The sequence below is a fragment of the Ambystoma mexicanum genome, chromosome 9 (genome assembly GCF_040938575.1).
Source record: "Ambystoma mexicanum isolate Mex_15411 chromosome 9, UKY_AmexF1_1, whole genome shotgun sequence".
In the NCBI taxonomy this organism is placed as follows: Eukaryota; Metazoa; Chordata; class Amphibia; order Caudata; family Ambystomatidae; genus Ambystoma; species Ambystoma mexicanum.
In genome coordinates, this window is record NC_090931.1 from 1,426,631,891 (window position 1) to 1,426,648,060 (window position 16,170).

Here is a 16,170-nt window from a genome sequence, read left to right on the forward strand (position 1 = left end):
ATGCAAAAAGGACAATCATACTCGTCCTTAGTACTTAAGGAGTTAAAGGACCATGTTGCTGTGTCATAAGACTGTCAGCATGGGGCAACTTCTCAGGGGGACCATCTCAACTGAAAAGATTGTAAGGCACTGACTCTGACACTGGGAGACTGAAAATCTCTGGCCATCAGAGCAGCACTCAGGAGCTGGGATGAACACACAATGATACGTTCACGTTTTATCACTCCTGTTACAAGGACCTCGGAGAGGCCTTGCGCTTCAGCTGGCCTGTGCTTTAGCTGCACCAGTTGAAGGGTGGCAAATCCCTAGATCCTTGCAGCCTCTGTGGGGGTATGGATTATTTTTCTGTTTCATACATTTTGTTTTTTCTGGGTTTGTTTCCGCATGTAAAGGTCTGAGGGTGGAGGTTCTACACCATGAAGGGCATGTTTACACAATCCGTACATCGGCCCTTTGTAAAGGATGCATGGTATCACAAGTATGGCACGGACGCAAGAGTTACAACTTTCAATACCTTTATTAGATTCTTTGGGTTTCGAGGAACTTCTATTTTGCCCTATATCTAGGATGGGAGTAGCCTCTACCATCAAATAATAAAGAAAACACAGTCCTAGTCATTTTTTTTGTCAAATCAAAATGGCCTATACTAACAAAACCGAATACCTGCCCTATCTCTTATACAAAAAGTGTAAAGTGGAATATGTATGCAAAGGAAAGTCAGTGTTATAACAAAGAATCAATGTGGCTGAGTCAGCGCTCCGCCCCACATTTGACAGCATGGAGTAATGGAGGCCCAAACAGGATGACACACGCTGGCTCTGGTTATCAACAAAAGGCAGTTAAAAATGCAGGTCGACGCCTACTTGGCCTTCCACGTTAAAGTCACTTGTTCTTCTACTGTTCCAAAAGTTCTTTCACATTTCAGCAAAAGTTCACGTAGGTCTCCCTCAGTCAGGCCGGACCTCTCAAGGCATCAATAATTCACGTAGGTGTCCCTCAGTCGGGCTCAGACCTTTCAACCAAAAAGTACCTGATTCAACGTAGATCTCCCTCAGCCGGGCACGGACCTCACAATCCCAGAACCTGTCGGGGGTCCCTTCCCCAAGCTTTATTCACATTCCTTTAGGGGTTCCCTTCCCCTAACTTATTTCACGCCTTCAGTCTCCCTCAGTCGGGCTCAGACCTTTCACTGATGTCGAAGACTCTCGATTGTCTGAGGCGTTTACCATAAACCTCCACAGGACCACTTCAACTTTCACTTCAGCTTTCCCCTATGCTATTTGCCCCAGTGTCTCTTCGTTCTGGTAGTTCCATACCACAAGCACAAACGTTCAAAGATATCTTCCTCTCAAAGCAATCACCTTTCAACTTCCCATTTCTTCAGGGTTAATCTTGACCATTGCACATTTCAGAGTTTGTTCACTTTATATCAAGACATCAAGCATTTCAGAGACTTTTGGGTGGCCCACTTCCTTTGACCAGACCACACTGCTACTCTGTATCACTGGCTTCATAGTTATAGATAACTTAAAGTTCAATACTTCTTTCGCGTCTCATTGTGCGCAACCTTCAATTGTAAGATACACCGTTGCAGCTTCAATCTTTCCTTGAAACACACAGGCCTTTCATGTCTTTCACTAACTCACTGTCTAGCTGTGTGCATTCTTTTCTTGTCTTTGCGGCTATAATTCACAAGTCAAGGTTAATACCACAGGCTTCGCATCATCTCCTCAACTGTCGTTCACCCAGGAGGTTCACCTGCGTCCTTGAAACACAATGCAGGTTTCTTCCTGTATGGGATTTGTCTTTCGCTGCGTATCCTTCACGCTTTCCCAGAGGCAACAACATCCTGCAGGGATCTTCAGGGCTTCCCTACCATTCGCTCTTGTCCCTCGATCGGTCTGCCTGCTCCAGTGGGTTCGCATTCGCCCAGATGATCTGCTCCTTCTCGTGTCCCACCTTGCTCAGAGTGTCTCTATGTTCCGACTTTTATACTTGTGGGGGAGCTAATGTGTATCAGATGTATGTGATTAAGGTCAAGTGCCTGACTTTGCCTGACCTGATTAGCGGGACATGTCCAATGAGATACGTATGTGTTGGCCTCTTTACTCTAAGTCGCCCTCTTCCTCGGCCCAGTGTTCATGCAGAATAGGGGGTGTGGAGTTGGGATGTTGGAGAATCCTTTATAATAGGATGGGAAAGGAGGGATACTGCATCTCACCATCAGCTGCCTCACTCCCAATCCCTGAAGACCCCCCACCCAGGTGATCCTCCAGCACTGGTCCACCCACAGGGTCTTTGAAGTGAGCAGCACTTGCTCATTTTTCAAGATGCATGCTAACACTTCACCGACACTGAGCACAGCAGGAGTGGAGTCGGAAGCCCTGCCATGCCCAGGGAGGTGTAAATAGCCACAACTTGCTTTGCTTGCCTTTAAAACTGCCTTAACTCAACCCAGATCGTTATTTTCGTTTTTGGTCCCACTTGCAAAGATTCCTGATGCAAATAGTTACATAACTTCCACGGTGGCAAAATAACACTCCTGCCTCTGTTGTTCAAGGAGTATGGGGGCAAGTGCCTCTTTTGCCCCACTGTACTCTGTGCTTATGCCTGGGATTGTAACCTGCCGAGGAGATTTAAAAAAAATGACAGGCCAGTAGTATAAAACCTTAAGAGGCAACAGACCATCAAATACTGAGCATGCAGGAACTTCTGAGTAAAGGAAACGTGAACAGGTACTGCTAAAGAGGGATGAAGGAACAGGCCAGGGAAAGCAAACGGGAGACGGCACGCAAGAACTGCTGAGAAAAAGGGGGAAAGCTAATTGGAAGTATAAAGCACAGTACCTGAGGACAGGGTAACTGTCCAGGTAAAACTTTGTGCAGGAACTGCTCAGTTAGGGGACGGATCCGTGGCGTTGCTGTGGGTTTGGGGAGCTGTGGCCCGGGTCTTTTGGTTGTAGCCCCGGATAGAAGCATAGGGGATGCAACCAAAAGGCTAGCCAGCCCCAAATCTGGACTTTCCGACATTAGCGTAGCCCCAGATCTTTTCCAGACCTAGCGACACCCCTGGGAAAGACTGATTAAGGCACGGTTGGTTACTGCCCACCAGTGGTGGTGGAGGGATAGGTCCAGTGTAGGCAAGCAAAGAAGTCAACCCCAAGATGGCCACCGTTCTGGCTCTTAGTGCTTTTTCTGTGTTAGTTGCTGTATTCAGGTGCTTTGGAAGCGCACGCAATATTCTTAATGTCTACTAGTATAGATAACTGGCTCCTTTTCCTTTGAATCCCTTTAAAATAAGCAGACTTGGTGCTCCCTACCTATCCTTGTGTAGTCGCCCCTTTTATAACACCCCCATTTCCTTTTAAACCATAAGTAAGAAAATGAAAGGCTGCGACGCTAAGCCCCCATGTATGAAAGCCTTTTAGCATGTCATACACTAATTCTACAAATTGCTGGGCCGTCTAGCCCCACCCACTTGGGCCGCCCTTGTTTTTCTACCCACCCTCACTCTTCTAGGACACAAACGCCAAAAGCCACTTTCTTCCTTCATATCTGATCAGACTATCTGATAAGTCTGATTTTCTATACTGTGGCCTGGTGGACAGATGTATAAAAGGTCAACCTAGTAGGTAGCAAGGCGAGTGGTCTAGGCTGTCTCAAGAGGTGGTGAGCTTGTAAGGGGCCCACAATGAGCACACACAGTGAAGCAGTGAAGGAACACACTTAGACAAATGGGTATTGAAATACATCTTTACTTCTGGCCAAATAACACAGTGAAAAATGACTAACTGGTAATATTATCTCTTAATGCTAAAAATAAGATACATAAATAGTTACTGCTGTAGGACAAAATATATATCAAGGATATCAGGAAGGTACAGATTAGTATCAGCACTACTAGCCCACAGAGATTCAATCCTCACTTCAGAAGTACATCCCTAACATGTTTGGGGCCTTGTGCCCAAAGATTTAGCAAAGTTCCATACAGTTTTGAGAAGCTGGAAAAAATTAAGGTAGGGTCTGTGGGGTCCAGTGAACAGTTCTAAGTGTCAAGGGACAAGTTAAACTAGCTAACAATCGTGTTCACAACTTTCGGAGTGCTTGTGTGAACAAGCAATGGCAAAGCCAAAGTAAAACAATCGTTCTAAAAGTTACCAAACCTTTAAAAGTGAGTTTAAGGGTTACGTAAGTATTTCTACAACTCACCCCCTGCATTCCGATTCTTCACAGGACTTGGCAGGTTGATTGAAGATGGTCCAAGGTCGCTTTTCCCACCATCAGCCTGAGCCCTTGATTCCCAGGGGTTGCAGGTTCAAGCAGTTCTCCGGTCGTGGACTATTGCTGGTGCAAGGTCTTCCATTGAAGAAATGCAAAAGAATTGAATGTGTGGCCCCTCTCAGGACAGGAATGGACGCAGGTAGGCAGTTTCGGATGAGGGCCACCGATGCACAACGACGCAAAGGGATTCACTTGCCGCAGTCACTTTCCCTCCTTTCTCAGGTCCCCTTGAGGCTAGGATCAAAGCATTTAAGTTTTGTTGCACAAGCCGAGGATCCCCCAAGTTCCAGGCCTCAATTAGGAAGGGTGATGTCTGTAGCACGGTGGCCCAAACTCAGAGCTGGTCAGCCAGAGCGTGGTCCTGGAGCACTTCCGAAGGCTCTTCTTAGTAGGACTCCAAGCTGACATTGAGGGTCACAGCTCATTCGCAGGACTGCTTTAGATCTTCCACAGGACAGGGCTTTACCATGGCTGTAGTGGAAGTTGGCCACCAAACCTTCTTCCAAAGGGTACACGGTCTCCTTGCAATTCTTGTAGCTGAGCAGGAGTCTTGGCTCCTTCATTGTCTTCCAGGATCTCTCTAGAGTGGGTGCAGGGGTCCTCCTCTTATCCAAAAAGCCAGGTAGAGGAGCAGCTCCCACTAGCCAATGACAGATCTGCCCCACACACACACTCACACCCCAGCAGTGGTTCAATCCAGACCACTGGCGGCAAAACTCATTCATTCCACTGACACTCTGGTACTAGTTTGGATTGGGACCAGACAGTCCCAGCCCACTTCCTGGCAGCAAACACACATAGCCCTCCAGTAGCCCGCCAAAGGCCTCTCCATATAAGGATTTTCTTGGCTTCACAGGCAAGGAGGAAGGCTAAAAGACAAGATGGCCAAAAGGACAAGCGAAAAATCTTGTGGCATGGCCATGTTTGACCACTAGCCACAGTTAGTAGCCAAACGCAGTAAGGGTAAAACGCAATGCACCGAAAAATGGTGAAAAGTCACTGTTGCCACCATCTTGTCCATTTAGCACACCTAGAGTAAAGAAAAATATGCTGGGTGTTAGTCTAGGGCAAAACAAAATGTGTACCCCATTGTACTGCATTGTAAAATGCATTGTACAATGATAAGACGTTACCACAAGTGATAACAAGTTACTAAAAGTAGTAACAAAGTAACTAGACTGACGGAAACCATGTTTCCCAGTACTGGCAGCCTGAATGACATGTCAGTTTCCCCATAACAGATGAGCAAAAACCGCTGTGAAACTTAATGCTTCACTGCACTGTAAAAGGAACACGTCAGATACAAAAATAAAAGCAAAGAGTTTGGGGGGGGGGGTCCATAGAAATGGTAGGAAAGGTGCAGTAAAGAGGAATCACTTACTCAAATGCTGGACCAGCATTCTTCCACTCCCAACACCCACAGCCCACACACAGGTCCTTACACAGCTTTCCACCGATGCTGCATTGCACCTACCACCTCACTCCACTGCAGCACCTCCCGCTCTGGGTTGTGATCAGCCAAGTGACGCCTATCTGGAGGTGCAGGGGGTTAAGTGGGAGGACTGCTGTGGGAATATAAATGACAGGGCTGTGAAAATAATAACGACTGACCCTTGCCAAAACCAAGGAGGCCCCACCTGCTGGTGCTCAACGCCCACAAAGATACCACACTAGGGATGTAATTGGCCTCACAGTTAAAGTGGAATATGTAGGAGAGCTCCCTTTGCCCCCATCTCCTTTCCACATCAGAGACCCAGAGAATACCCAGTCCAGGCAAGCAAAGCAGATTCCAAATGGTGACGGCTGAAAACCTTTCTGTCCCTTACCCGTTTTAAAACTGGCCTCACACAGACATTCGAGGACCTAGATATAAGGAGCAATAGAGATGTCTGTTAAGATCGGATCTCAGGATTACTCATAAGGATACTCGTGGAAGCTGCAGGTATTCTTCAGGTTACTTTATTCAAGTAGTATAGATCATCAGGTCTTATCAGGTACATTAGGAGATAAGGATGGACAGAGAGGACCCCACTGGCTCCCACCACCCAGGCTACATCTTCCAACTGCCCTGGGTGGATCGCCTGCGACACAACATTCCAATCATTCTCCTACTATTCTATCCATTGCAGTATAACTTGCAGACACCTCATGCAACCAGGATGCAACAATGTCCTAGGAGAAGGTAGACTGGATGCAGTTGGGATCGCATATTCAACATCTAGGACAATGTCAAAATCACAATTCCGGTAAGCAACACTGCAATGAGCAGAAACGTCCAGTAGTCCAGTGAGAGAAAGCATATCAAAAGAAAGACACCTGTGCACACCCAGGCCAAACCTTGAAGCACAGAAGAGCCATCTCTCCGTCTAGTAACCGAAAAGCAGTATTCCAACCTTGTCAACAACACAAGTCACAAACCTGCAGACTGAAAACTGCCAGCAGGAAACCAAATCACTTGGAAACATGCCATCCACAAAAGTGACACAGTTTAATCAGTGATTAATACAGAACGAGAAAGAGCCTCTTACCAAAAGCAGCGAGATGAACGAGTTATGTGGACATTGGTTACTCTATCTGGGGTCAGAGCCACTGGACTGAAAATCAATGTATCTAACCTTCTCGCAGGTCGCAAACTCCCAAAGCACAAGGTGGGCAGTCACAAGCAACACGCAGCGGTCGAGAAAAAGGAGATCCCAGGGCGAACATTCAAAGAATGGCAAACTGAATCCAAGATCTGGTGAAGTATGGCCGATTAGTACAGCAAACCCAGGCACAGCGCTGGCAGTAAGCAGGTGGATCCATCCCTGAGCGGGGAAGGCCTGGTTAAGACTATGACGAACACCAACAGGTCATTGGAGGATATATAATGCAACTCAAAGCACAATAATATAACCTATCTACAGAACACAGTCAACCCATATATCTCCATAACCTCGGAATCCTTTAGCCAGTTAGCGCAATTGCTTTAATGTGCTAGAGCAAGGTGTCTGCAAATAGTTTGGACTAAAATTCCCATTATTCCCCATCATCGACTCTGCTTGCAAGGGCAGATGGAAGTTGTAGGCCGAAACACCTGGAGCGCCAAAGGTTGCAGAATGCGTAGACTAGTCCGACGCATTGTTCTTTTTGGGGACTTTAAATTGTGAGTGGATGATTCTGAGAAAATAATGAGTTTCTTAAAGAACATAAACTTGTGAAGGGCCCACGTCTGTGATTGACACAGCTCTAACACATGTCTCATTGCCCACGGCTCCAGAACAACACGCACCACCGGCAGTAGCTGTGCTACAGATTAAGAACCTTCGACCAAAAACCTCTTCGTCAACACACAGTAAATGCAATAAACACTCTGAAAGCGGCGAACACGACGCCACCATCTCAGTGTAATCTAGCCCCTCAAAATTGGGGATCTCAACAACTGGTCAAAGCCTACAATGCCAATGTGCCCAGTCCCATCTTGTTGGGCCTTACGTTCAGGCGTGAACTATTTATTTAAATGGGCCTTTGGTTTGCTTGTTCGCAATTTGAGTGGGGCAATTTTGTTCATAGTTTCGAGCATGATTTTGTTATATTCGTGCACGAGTGCACTAGGGTCTAGGTTGTCCGGCAGTGCATTTAAAGTTGGGAGGATAGCGGGAATTATATTGTCCACTGTCGTATTCTTTTTGTTTCTGGTAGGGCAGGGTGGTGCCGTGGGTGAGGCTATGGTAGATGGACGGGTGGTTAGGAGGTTGAAGTACACCAATGAGTGGTCGGTCCAGGGTACTGGAGAGAATGACGAGATAGCAAATGTGCAGTTGGAATCAGCGACCCAATCTAATATTCTGCCCTTCAGATGAGTAGGGGTGTTAACTTTTTGGGACAGTCCTAATGAGTTAAGCGTGTTGGCAATGGTCAAGACGTGCACGTCTGCTTGGTCGTTGAATCCTAGGTTAAAGTCCCCTAGTACCAGCAGTTGTGAGGTAGTTTTGGCATTATTGGAAAGTAAACTGTGCAGATCCTCCTCAAACGTCCCAAGTGGGCCAGGTGGTCTGTAAATTAGATGGATGGTTAGTGATTGGGAGTTGTTTATTGGAAGTTTAACAGTGAGGGCTTCGCAGGATTGCAAAGTTTGGGTAGGGGCTGGTCTAAAGGACTTGGTTGTAAAATGCATAGAAAAGTTTATCCCACAGCAAATTGAGCCAAAGGGGATATGAGGCCCAACACAACCCCTAAGCAATAGATAAATCAACGATTGCACAATATATAAAAAAGATAAATCGAGGGACTTTTCTCAATATCTTTTGTGAAATTGGAAACTCTCAAAATTTAGAAATAAATGTCTGTAGCACCATGAAACCGCAAAGAAGGATCCACTTGCAATCTGAAATAACAGATTTGAGCTTCCCTGAAAGCCACACTAATCTCTCCACTCTTGAAGGAACACTCAGTTCTTAAGATTCTACTCACTGCTAGATCTACGTCAGACTGCCCCTACCCAAGCCAGATACTGGAGAGGGAAGTGGCAAGACAGCGTTGGTCAGACGAATGCAGAACATAGCCTACTCCACAACGGTCTGCCAGGCTACATGCTAATGGGGATTTATATGAGGACCTTCTCGCCTCTATGGATGAAGGTCAGCGGATATGTCCTCCTTGACCTTTAAGCATTCTGACACTACAGACCACAGCATCCTGGTTCAGAATCCAGAGCTGGATGACAGCGTTTAGGCAACATTCTGAAGAGGATTACACCTTTCCTCTGCAGCTGCAGTGAGAGCAATATGTTGGAGTCCACTGAATCGTACATGTGGAGGGTCCGTCCAGGCTTCAATCTATCCGCCTTACTATTCCATGACTTGACTCATCTATGAACTCCTCTGATTGCGTATATCTGAAACTCAAGCCAACATTATTCAGAGTATTACCAGAATCCATTAGCAGTGTGGTTTTCCAGCCCAAATCGCAGAATCGGGCAGGGGGGCTGATGTATAAAGTCCTATCAATTACGCACAGGACGAAAACTTCCATCCAGAAACCTTCATTCCCCCAAAATGCAAAACCCTGCCAACAAAGGGACACGCAACATATATTAGATAGGGCCCTCGGGGGCACAGGGCCCTAAACTGTGGAACCCCCTTGGACCAGCACCAAAGCCAATGGGGTGGCCTCTATTTGAAAAAGATACTAAAGATTAGAGTGGTCAGACTTCATCAATTGACGAACTTGCGAGGCGGTGAAGGAGCAGCCAATCTAACCGTACTCCAACCATACACTGTAGACTGCGAAGAATTTACCCCATTTTAGCATCCTTTATTTCTTATGATCGTTTTACGTCTCTTCTCTACCCAGCATGGACCCCATGACCCTTTATTTGATCAAGATGACTCCACTCAATCCCCTTTCTCTACCTTCCTCCAAACTGTCTAACTCTTTTTGGTGTCATGCAGCTTCCGTTAACGCTCATTATTATTTCAATGTTTCCATATAGATCTTGCATTACGGTCGAAATTGATAGAAAGTGTCATCAAGGAGCACCCTACCAATCCGATTCAGGAACTCTATCACACAAAGCCTTAAAACATATCCACAATGAATTCTAAAACGGACAGAGATGAGATACAGAGCATCATTGCCAGGTTATGGCATCTAAGCCTTGAGCAATACATATTTCTGACCTCAATCAATTTGCAGTGAAATATTGTGCCGTAACTAACATTTTATGGACTAGATTGACCAATGCACATGAAGTTATTATTTGGCTTATTCACATAATTTAACATCACAGTTGCTGTTATTTTAGAGTTAATGCTGTTATCTATAAAGCCACGCGGTTAAACTCTTAAATCTATGTTGCTGAGATGTCTGTAGCCCTCTGCAGTGTGTGGACTTGATTGCCTCTGGCCAGTTGGACGTTGGAGGTTGCTTGCTCCCTAACTCAAACACAAGTTTGCTTCTGAGTGCTCATTGTTGCTGGTTGGTGAGGGTGGGATTAAGTTCACACCTTGTGCAATGGGGGGGAGTGGGGAAGGGGATTGGGACTTGAGCTTGCGGTGCTTGATTACATGCCCTCAACAGTGGGTCATGGTAAACCTTCCCCTGCTTGGCCCCAAATTCCCAGTCTGTGACCCCCCCCCCACTAAATTCCTGCCTTCTTTGTTTTCGATCCATAGGTATAACCTGTACAGTCGGACCCAGTTGGGGTATCTGTTCCACAGGCGGCAGGTGAAGAGGGCCCGCCAGAGGTTTCCCCAGGGGCACTCCATTGCCCATCCTATGGTATTTAGTGGTAAGTGCCCACTGAGCCTGTCTTCCAGTTCTGACTTGGGGTGGGTGCTTTAATATTCCATTCTGTTAGGTCATAGTCTATCAGCATAGCCTGTTGTATGTTATTTTAAGTTTTTTTATTACATTATTTGATATAATTATTTTATGCTCTGGTACAATGTTTTATGCAAAGTTACCGGTCAAGTTAAAATGTTGAAGGCAAAACAGAAAATCTGGAGCACTTCCAGTTTAGGGGAGGGGAATGGGACATTGTTAGTGAAAGGCACCTGCTAACCAGTGACGTAGTATATTGTTCTCTTGAATGTCTTATTTAAAAAAAAAAAACTTTTGGGGAATGGTCTTAAAGTGGTGAAATGAAAAACACCATACACGCTGCACCAGATAATTACCTTAAATGCAGCACTCTAGGCAAAGTATTACAGGATTTGGATACTTAAAATTCCATGCATGGCAGCATGGGATAAATGTAGCAACTGGCATGTGCTTTAGTTTGCTCCAAATTGTAATGGTTTATTGAGAGACCACCCTCAACACAGTGAGTTCATTTTCTCCCCACTCAAGGCATCACACAACAAACAGTTTAACTGATTCTTTTTTTTTTAAGCCCTACTTCCGACACACATCATGGCCCTCGGATCCCTCCCTCTGAGCTACCAATGAGCGAAGGACCAGGCCTGTGTACAGGAAATATATTTGTATTTATTTAAATTAAAAGTACTAGAAGTCACACTGAACTACACACGCCACCTACTTTGTGGCTCACTATTAACTTCTTATTACTCAAATCAATTACACAAATTAGGTTAAAAACCACAAGTTATAATTCTTTACTGTCTACAAATTTCAATTCAAGAAATACTTAAACTGATCAATAACCAAAACATTTATAAATATAGTATTGTGCAATTTTGATTTTCCTGCGGGCTTAAAAGTCAAGCATTAGGGTTTCCAGATTGGTATAAATACATATGGCAATTATGATTTCACCCACACCTTTGGTTTAAAATAAACACAGGATGATTTAGCAGTTTGTTTTTCAGACCCTCCCCTACTTTGGCCTGTGTTGAGGAAGTCGGACGAAAAAATGGGAATGATTTGGGGAATTTGGGATTTCAGACCCCCTTCCACTGAAAGGTCTGTGTTAGTGGAAAGTTGGACAAAATGATTGGACTGATTTAAGAACAAAGAAACCCCTCTTCCCTAAAGAAGTCCATGTCAACAGGACAAAAAGGATTACCCAATTAAATGATAGGCTATAGTTTTCAGCGCACACTGGGAAGTGAGCTTTGTTAATTTTGAATTTTAACAAAAATCACCCCGTACTGTTCCACCAAATGGGGGAATTAATTAAATTAATCTTTTTAGTTAAATAGGCTAAGATCTACACAGTCTGCGGCTCCCCCAACCCCTGCCCACTAAAAAGGGAAAGTTTAAGGCAAGCAGGCTCCCCACCTTTTGGTTTCCCAGAGTAGCCAGCTGCATGTCAAGACTCTCTGGAAATATAGCGCAGGGGTCTGTTCCCTCTACTCTCAAGGATGGCCACCTACTCTCCGCTATAGGACCGAGTAAGCTCGTAGGCATTAATAGAAATAGACAGCTCCACCCAGATTCACTCACAGCAATCTCCTCTGGTGTTTCCTTGCAGCTGTCAGATTGTAAGTTGCAGCAGCACTCTTTTGCTGGTAAATTCCAGAAGCTCTGTCCCCTCCTCCTAGTGCAGTCCCCCTTATATAGCAGCGATGACACCACCAATTTTACAATCTTGAAGAAGTGCCCTGTAAGAGGTCACCCAAATAGGATTGTACAGTTACCCTTCTCTCTCTCTCTCCTCCCAAACCCAGCCTCCCAGGATTGGTTTAGGGGTCTGGAGCAGACGTATGGCAGGTTAGTTTACAAGCCCCATTTGTTCTCATGTCCAGTTTTTGCAAAGATCTAGTTATGTGGCAAAACTTGATAATGTTACTAATAACTGCCATAATACTCATATTTTCTGATTCACAAAAAGTATAACAGTTATGAATATGTACTTTATTACCCATATTCCCAATTTCTCCCTCCACCCGTTCACCAACTCTCACATTTGGAACATTTTCAGATCAGCCAGAAACACATCTTGGGTGGCAATTACAGTTCTCTGAGTCACAGGTGGATGAATTTTAGATCTCCAAAATCGCCTGGAAATTACCTAAAAGATGGTACATAAATGAAGAAAATCTGCCTTATGGTTGCTGGGAAAAGGGCCTAAATGATAATCATCCTTTTAAATGAATAGCAAATCTTTGTGTGGGACAAATGCCAATTCTCCTGCCTTCAGGCCATATGGTCTCACTGGGTCAGCTTGTAACCAGAGTTTTTATTATTCTCTTTGTGTTTGCAGCTTGCTCTTTGAAGTTGGTTGCCCATTTGAAGTTGTAGCCCCCAATCTTCACACCTTTTAGTCATGCTCCAGCCAAAGAGAACTTGTCCTGCAGTAACTGCCTTCAGAGCCAGCAAGTCTGGGGAACACTGGGCTTTCCACACCTTTAGCAGGGCACACTTTATTGCAATTGTAATTCGATGGGGATGTCACTTTCCAGTGGGGGAGTTTGTGGTGACATGTTTCCAACATCAAGCAAAAGGGTTTGCCTAGAGACACTTTTTCATAAAAACAAGGGGGCTTTTCCAATGTCACTGGTATTTTGTATGTGAAACATAATATGCATTACTTTGTTTTATACGCACCATGTCTTTTCCCCCTTCCTGTTTCCTATTAGTGGTCTATTTTTACAGTTAACTGAAGATACACATGTTGAGCCGTTTTTGGGGTCGGTTTTAAAAATCCTGCTTTTCAGGTAAAAGGGACCTTCAGTTTTCACTTGCAGCCACAAGCAAAGCGGTTTTTGTGTCAGTGTTGAAAAATCCTGCTTTTCATCTGAAAGGGACTTCTGAATGCATTCCACACAATGCAGCTGGTCAGTCTTATGTTTTGCCGTACTCCGTTCTCTACAAGAACACAGCATCATGGATGGGTTGGTGAGTTTTAAAGGGAGTGTTCAACCAAACCAGGAATTTTGCAGAGCTCCAAAATCTGTTTTGTATAGTTTGCGTGCAACACGTCCTATTGCATCAGTTTGGTGTCCCTACTTCTGGGTGCCCTGCTCATGTCTGGACTGAGCAGGTCTTCTAGAATGAGCGGTGAGAGCAGAATACATGCCAGAAGTTGCTTTTGTTAAATGGGCAGTAGTTCATGAAATGTTACCCTTTTTAGGCATTGCTATGCTGATGCGATCCTTCACAATTACTAATCCAGCCTGGTTTGGCTTGAAACAGTATCAGATCTCTGCCCACAGGGGGAATTGCGGGTGAGATGGGGAGGGGAGGCTAGAATGGGAACAGTTGCGCACTGTTCCTAGCAATTGGACAGTTGGCTAAAGACCCCTGGCTGGATCCTCACTATACACCTTAAAGATAATTTGGTTTTCCTTCTCCCTTTCTCCTGCTGTTCTAGGGGTGAAGGTGGTGCCCATCCCTGTCTTGTCCGACAACTACAGTTATCTCGTCATCGACACGGATGCCGGCCTGGCTGTTGCCATCGACCCGTCGGACCCTCTGGCAGTGCAGGTGAGAAGCCCTTCCTTCAGTGGGTGTTTTGTGGTCTCTGGTGGCAGTTCTCGTTTCCTTTCATACTAGGCTTGCCGGCTGATCTTCGTCAGTCGTTAGCTAGGTGGGCACATCCTGCTTGGTTTGTGGCAGGTCTTGATTCACTACTTGTCTTACCGGAGCATGGGATGCGCTTCAGTATTTTACTGTGTATGTATTGCTTCAGGAGCTTGGTTGGCAAACTGGTCTCAGTGTTGTACTCGTTCGGACAGTGGGTGGTGGACCTTCCTTCCTTAAGTGTTTGGTCAGCGCATGCATCTTTCTTCAGTAGGCATTTGGCCCATGGACAGGCTTTGCATCACTGTCTTGTCCGTGCGTGAGGCTTAGCTTCACTAACTTTGGTCTACAAGCGGTTCTTTTTCAGTAGTTTGGTGTCTCAACAGATCTTTGTGTCCCATTGTTCTTTAGCTGTTTCAATTGCACACTGTTCAAGTCTCTAAAACTGTGGAGGGGAGGTGTGAAACCTTCCCCTCAGAGGTTTTAGACTTTAACACTCAGCCATACCACCATGGTCAAAGGTGAGTCCTCAATGGAGTTGTCGTCCAAAACATCTGGAGAGCCGCAGGTTGTAGATATCTGGTTTCAGAAGTGAACTACTTTTGTTTGGCTAGCATTGCTTTCAGGATATCCCTCATTAATATCCATGAGGCCAAATGAGCATGCATTTAGAATTATTGCATGCAAATGTCTCTCATGAATATTAATGAGCGGTATCCTGAAAACCCGACATGGATCTGGTCCTCGAGGCCTGGAGTTGGACAACCCTAATCTTGCCCCAAGAGGGACTGGGAAAGCTGCAGAGATGGGTGCCATGCTTCAAGTGGATTGAATTGCAGACTTTCGTTAACATAGCTGTGCCCTCACATTGCCTGATTAGCATCTCTCGAACAATAGCTCTCTGTTTCTTACCCCATGTTTGGATGATGATGGTAGAAATTGTCTAAAAGGCATCAGGCGAGAAAAACCTCGTTTTATGAAGTGCCGGCAAAGAAGGCCAGTAATTGATTGCTTGTAAAACGCCTCCATGGTAGTTTCACTAGCCTCAAAAAACGGAATAAGGACTCCGCCTCGACACAGTCAGAAACCGTGGTTGAGATTTCAGCATCATTTTGCATTCGGGGCTTTTGCCAATTGACGCCTCTGCCACACTGGGCGCTGGTCGTCTGCATCACCACCACCAGCTCCTGCCTCCTGTTGGGACGACCTTCGTGTCTAACTGTTCTCCCCCTCTTCTGCTATTGGATAAGAGCCTACACCCAGAGGCATATCCAGTAAAGTAAGTGGGCCAGCAGGTTGCTTCATGGAAGACAAGCTTCCAGGCAATGGTGCCTGAACCTATGGCCCCTGCCCATAGAGCCTGGAGTTACATGCTTCCACGCAATGCACTAAGCAGGATCTCCCTATGATTCTGGTGTATTAGCAATATATAGTTCCGAACCGACCGCCTCGCGCTACTAGAAACCCACAGATTCTTCAAGAGGGCACCACACGCCAGTCTTCTGAGGCCGCCAGCGTTCCCCTTGGGTAGCCAGTGCGTGCGTCCCTTTTCTGCAGAAGTTCCTCGCTCACCTGTTGGCACATTTTAGCACTTTTATTCTTTAATGCGAAATACTCCCAGGAGTGTGGTCCATTTGCACTACTTTGGAAGGTTATTCTTGTTCTTAGCCCTCCCATTGAAACGTCCCCCTTCCATCTCCACTTCCGTGGCTCCATGTGCAAGCACACCTTGAAGCAAAGTGTACCTGCACATGGCGCTATACAAAATGCAAATCAAAATAAAATAGCGAGCCCTTTGTAGATGATGCTGTTCCCATATTTTGGTGAACCTTTAGAGACTGGGTTGCCTGGTGTCACTCTGGCTGGTGTATTCATCTGTTTATTAGTTACAACTTTTAGAAATGAATCAACTCTTGTCACGAGAAATCGTCACAGGCCTCCGTGCATTAATACGACAGTGTAACATGTGCCCTCTGGTAGCTCAGCG

At 45.5% G+C, this 16,170-nt stretch overlaps 1 protein-coding gene across 1 annotated transcript in view; it reads left to right on the plus strand.

Moving 5' to 3' along the window:
• The window catches only part of LOC138489172 (probable hydrolase PNKD), a 371,993-nt gene that overhangs the window by 129,129 nt on the left and 226,694 nt on the right, over positions 1-16,170 (plus strand). Inside the window, exons 2-3 of the mRNA XM_069616830.1 lie at positions 10,433-10,548; positions 14,035-14,147. Coding sequence (XP_069472931.1) covers positions 10,433-10,548; positions 14,035-14,147 — 229 coding nt within the window. The remainder of the gene's footprint in view (positions 1-10,432; positions 10,549-14,034; positions 14,148-16,170) is intronic.